The 5,541-nt window shown below is 33.0% G+C and overlaps 1 protein-coding gene across 8 annotated transcripts; it reads left to right on the top strand.

The window, feature by feature from the left end:
• The first annotated feature begins 313 nt into the window (after positions 1 to 313).
• On the top strand, positions 314 to 4,491 carry LOC149907078 (uncharacterized). 8 transcript variants are annotated; one of them, XM_090104146.1, is made up of 12 exons: positions 314 to 574; positions 665 to 1,006; positions 1,082 to 1,523; positions 1,682 to 2,058; positions 2,195 to 2,402; positions 2,530 to 2,693; positions 2,791 to 3,004; positions 3,144 to 3,229; positions 3,307 to 3,365; positions 3,450 to 3,506; positions 3,609 to 3,691; positions 3,768 to 4,490. In XM_090104146.1, the coding sequence occupies exons 1-8, from the start codon at positions 341 to 343 to the stop codon at positions 3,188 to 3,190; spliced, it is 2,028 nt and encodes a 675-aa protein (XP_089960272.1). In that variant the 5' UTR covers positions 314 to 340; the 3' UTR covers positions 3,191 to 3,229; positions 3,307 to 3,365; positions 3,450 to 3,506; positions 3,609 to 3,691; positions 3,768 to 4,490. The 8 variants fall into 8 exon arrangements, with proteins under 8 accessions (XP_089960272.1, XP_089960269.1, XP_089960273.1 ...); XM_090104143.1 differs by having other exon boundaries at positions 3,450 to 3,532; positions 3,768 to 4,489; XM_090104147.1 differs by having other exon boundaries at positions 3,307 to 3,506; positions 3,609 to 3,665; positions 3,768 to 4,491.
• The last annotated feature ends 1,050 nt before the right edge of the window (positions 4,492 to 5,541 follow it).

Here is a 5,541-nt window from a genome sequence, read left to right as displayed (position 1 = left end):
CATATAAAAACTTAGACACGGATAGTTTGTGTCTTTGCCGTCCCGTGACGTACTGGGTCCTGTGGCGGCGCTAGTGCAGCGCATGAATAGGACTTGAGCCGAGCCGGTGTTATAGAAATTAGATAATAATGCTACCAAAATACCGATAGATGGATCTAAAATATATTTGAAATATATTTTTATTTCATAACTACATTAAAATTTAATGACGCTGTGAATTTCATTTATGCATATTAAATATTGATCAGAGTTTGGTAAATGGTAGGGTAGGCAGTGTCTTTATGTCTTTATGGAATGCACGCCACTGTTCTACACTCAAGCAGCTCATATCACAAGTCTTATGGATATTCCAACAATGTCAGCTAACAAATTTCGTCGTATTGAAAAAAAATTAGGCAGTGTGTGGTTTGAACATTTGACAGAGGAAATTAAAATAGCTGGTGAACAAGAGAGATCAATTGCAATACAAAAAGGTCATGTGTCTTCAGACGGTGTTCCATTTGTTACTGTATATGTAGATGGAGGATGGTTGAAAAGGTCATATGGGCATAACTTTAATTCATCATCTGGTATGGTAAGTTAATATTTTACTAAAACAAATTTAGTTCTTTATGACATTTTTGTTATGTACATTATTTTTACGAGTGTTGCTTTTCATTTCCAGGCCTGCATTATTGGTAAAGAAACTAAAAAATGTCTATTTCTTGGTGTTAGAAACAAATATTGTTATACATGTCAATATTATGAGAGGAGAAACCTGGATATGAAAGCACATAACTGCTGCAAAAATTTTACTGGACCATCTACAGCAATGGAATCAGATATTATTGTGGAAGGTTTTCAAAAGAGTGAAGAAATACATCAACTTCGCTATTTGAGTTTTATTGGTGACGGAGACTCCTCGGTGTTTGCAAAATTGAAAGAGAAAGTGTCATATGGGAACATAATAAAAAAAATTGAATGCAAGAATCATGTTATCAAAAACTATACCAGTGCACTCTACAAGGTAAATTAATAAATCAAATTTGTAAAGTCAAATTCAAGATCAGTGAATTCTGTATTTATATTTTGTGCTTTTTAGATCTTGGCCAACACTAAACTCCCTCTTTCTGGGCGAAATATTCTGAAGCCGAAGGTGATGAAGCTTACACTAGTAGCACGGAAAATTATCATGTGTAGCAGTGAGCATACTGCTATGGCAGCAGATTTGAGAAATGTCCCACTTCATGTATTCGGAGTACATGAAAACTGCAAGGATTATTACTGCAATGTCAATAAAACATTAACAGATGGAAGTGAAAAGAGGGAAGAAAATCATGTAGAAAGTCTGAAAAATAATGCTCCAGAGGTGTGGGCTCTGATTTATGCAGCCAATGAAAAAATTGCTTTGAAGGCAGGTCGTTTGTCTAATGAGACAACAAATGTGGCAGAAAACTTTATGAGCGTAATAAACAAATTCAACTGTGGAAAACGAATAAGTTTAGGAAAAGGGGGTTCTTACCAGCGGCGTGTTCATGTGGCAGGTAAATATACAGTAATAACAGTCAGGAATTATTAGAACCAGCAAGAAATTCTTTGATTGTGGCTATGGAATATCATTATTCTCCAGCCCATTTATTCTAATTTATATGCAATATGCAACATGTCTTTTTTGAAATATAACATTTAAATATGTTTTCAGGCCTATCACTTGCTAAGGGACACAAATGGCATGAAACTGCATGGAAAAAGCAGACCACACAGAGTCCAGGGACACATTTTAAAAAGTACATAAAACGGAAGGAACAGAGCAGAATACGACAGCAATCTTCGACACGCAAACGATTATTTGCTCCAAGAGAGAAATCCCAACCAGATAAGCACTATGGACCCGAAGCTTGTGATCCTATTGATATTGATGAAGCACAGTTGAAAATACAGTGTGAAGAACGGCTAACAGAATTCCAAAAGTCACCAGAAGACATTGCTTTGATTGAAATCTCCACTGTAGGACAGCATGATAATGATTTATATAATACTCATAGGAGTGACCGTTTGACTGCCAGTCAATTTGGAATGGTGAGTTGTGTGGTGTGATAATGATGTTAGCAGAAATGTATATAAACATATATTTCTGGTAAAATATCTAGAAAATTAACATTTCTAAAGTAAACCATAACATGCATTTAGTTTTTCTGGATATTTCTCTTCACAGGTTTGCAAACGCCGTACCACCACGCCATGCCACAATCATGTAAAGGATATTCTGTATAAAAAGAATATTTGCACGAAAGATATGTTATATGGGCAGCAATATGAGAATGTAGCAAAAAGCATGTTCATGCAACAATATAATAAAATTGTCAGACCTTCAGGTCTTTTTATTGATGAAGAATTTGGATTTTTAGCAGGTAGTCCAGATGGTAAGTTTTTCTTTATCAAACTTCAATCTTCGTGTTTAGCAAAGATAATAACTATGTAGTTATAATTGCGAGAAAAAAAAAAACAGTGTTTTCTCAGTGTTTTATATTTTATGATAATTTGCTACAGGTATAATTGAAAATGAGAGAGCTATTGTTGAGATCAAGTGCTTTCCATCATTAGCTAGGAGAGATCAAAGCCTAGAAGCAGCTGCACTAGAAAAGAAGAATTTTCCTCTAAAACTGGATAATAATGTTTTAGTCATGAATAAAAAGCATGATTATTACCATCAAGTAAATTAAAATTCTATTACATGACACATTAAAATTCTAAACAAGACACTAATAGGTATAATGTGAAATTTCTTACTATATTCAAATTTTATTTCAGATCCAAGGACAAATGCGTGTCAGCAAAATGAATAAGTGCTACTTCATATGTTTTATTTCAGTCACTAAACCTTTGACTGTAATAGAAGTTTGTCGAGATAATGAATTTATCAGTAATATGATGCCCAAATTATCTGAATTTTTTAAAAACTGTATTCTGCCTGAAATAATATTGAGACGTGTTCAAAAAAATGCGAAATGTATAGATTTGAATGGTATGTACACTCACAGTTTTATTTACTTCATAAAGCCCATCAATATGTTCCAACTGGTGGGACACAGGCCTCCTTTACGTGAAAAGATCTGAATAAAAAATATTATATTTAGATATAATAAATTATATTATTATTCCAGTGAAAAATGCTCCTGCAACATCAATTGAAAATTCAAGCAAAGAATAGAAGGCGATTTTTATTTTAGAGCAAATTTGGAGATTGATGGTACTACCATTTTGAAGTGAATGCCAAACAGTATTTGTCAAAAAGTAACAAATATATTTAGTATGTTTTCTTTGCAGCACCAGTGTAGCAGTGGTTTCAAGACAGGAAGTTTCAAGGCAGAGAGTGAAATCAACAAGTCAAATGATTTTTGTTCTAATTGTATTTTGGTTGTAGTATTTGTCAAAAAGTAACAAATATATTTAGTATGTTTTCTTTGCAGCACCAGTGTAGCAGTGGTTTCAAGACAGGAAGTTTCAAGGCAGAGAGTGCAGTGGAGGTACCGTCAAGTTTTGGAGATTGATGGTACAACCGTTTGAAATGAATGCCAAACAGTATTTGTCAAAAAGTAACAAATATATTTAGTATGTTTTTTTTGCAGCACCAGTGTAGCAGTGGTTTCAAGACAGGAAGTTTCAAGGCAGAGAGTGCAGTGGAGGTACCGTCAAGTTTTGGAGATTGATGGTACAACCGTTTGAAATGAATGCCAAACAGTATTTGTCAAAAAGTAACAAATATATTTAGTATGTTTTCTTTGCAGCACCAGTGTAGCAGTGGTTTCAAGACAGGAAGTTTCAAGGCAGAGAGTGAAATCACAAGTCAAACGATTTTTGTTATAATTGTATTTTGGTTGTAGTTTGTATAGAATCTACATAACCACTGTATATTTCTTTTTATTTTGTATTTACTGTAAAACCAGAAGGTGAAAAATACTTCATTAGGCATACATGCTTACTAGCTAAAAGCAAAATCATATGTTACTATGTTTTAGTAAAAGTTACTTATTTGTAATTTAATCCAGTATTTTTTATCTTGTTTTAAAGTAGTATGTTATATTGTATTTCTTAATTGTAATTTAATATTATCCATACAAAAAAAATAAATAAAAAGCAAAAAATGTCTCTGGACTATAATCCAGAGGTGGCGCGAACACCCTGTGATGACGGGTGCCTTTAAAAAAAAAAAAAATGTTACTGAAATAATTTACTTATCATTAGTGTTATTAGTTTTGAGTGAATAGGCATGGATCGGTATATTCTTCTTCAAATACATGTTTTGATAAAAAAAACAATAGTGTAATGTAATAAAATAAAACTGCTTTTTATTGTAATCAATTTTGACATTATTTATTTCCCAAAATTACAATAAAATAGTTTACTTACACCAACAAATATAACTTTTATTTTTATAACAATCCTACTTCCTACTAATGCGAAAGTTTGTGAGGATGTGTATGTGTGTGTTTCACGCAAATACTACTGAACCGATTACAATGAAATTGAGCACACATATAGAACGTAACTTGGACACATTGAATAGGTTTTATCCCGGAAATCCCACGGGAACGGGAACTATGCGGGTTTTTTTTTAAATGCGGGCGGAAAGCTAATCGTTCATAATATAAACCGTAGCAGGTGGCGTTTTTAAGTTTTGTCTACCCATACAGAAAAATGGAAAACTTGTTTTAGATTCACGCCATCTAGAGTTAAATCTTTATTTATCATTTTTGTATACGTCTGTGTTTCACGATTCACGCCATCTAGAGTTAAATCTTTATCATTTTTGTATACGTCTGTGTGTGTAAACGACCCTGTATGCAATGACAGATGTTAAAACGCATGGTTTTACCGAATTGGGTGGATTTTAAGGCAATGATATGACATATTTAAATAAAATATAATATTCAGTAATCGCCATGACTATTCCTACGACCTTAATCTTTTCCAATTACGCAAAAACTCAAATAAACTAGAAATGTAGAATTCAGCGCCATCTAGCGGGACATTGGCTGGGAACAGATCGTAGCAATCACCTTAATGTCGCCTTTCCGTTGGTACGATTTGTTAATGCGCTACAGTTGGCCTTCGTGTAAATCATTCTCGTGTTAGTGGAATTCACGTATTCACTACTTATTGCTCACGGTTGCACATATTTCTTTCTTATTTTCGTACACTTTTCACATTTTCTCTCTTCTGAATATTATCATCCAATCAAGCCTTAATAAACTAAACAAGCAAGCCACAGCTAATCACAAGCAGTAAGTATTTATTAATGTTTTTATTACTAGTTAACTAAATAATGAATCAATTTTCAATATCTAAGTAACTACTTATTTCAAGACGAAAATTTACATAATTCAGATGTAACAAATTTACCATAATGAAGAATGAAAATATTTCATCGTAGCACGGCAGTCTTTTTAACATAACCTTCACTTAGGTTACATTCATTACGTAGTATAACTTTCATTCTTCATTTATTTTATCTTCTTCTATCTAAACCTGCAACTTTTATTCCCAGTTCAAGTATATATT

Source organism: Colias eurytheme, chromosome 7 (genome assembly GCF_061535395.1).
Source record: "Colias eurytheme isolate Ceu_HAF_F1 chromosome 7, ilColEury1 Martin Lab GWU primary, whole genome shotgun sequence".
NCBI classification, from domain to species: Eukaryota; Metazoa; Arthropoda; class Insecta; order Lepidoptera; family Pieridae; genus Colias; species Colias eurytheme.
Note: the sequence above shows the minus strand (reverse complement) of the source record. Positions and strands in the feature narration are given on the sequence as shown.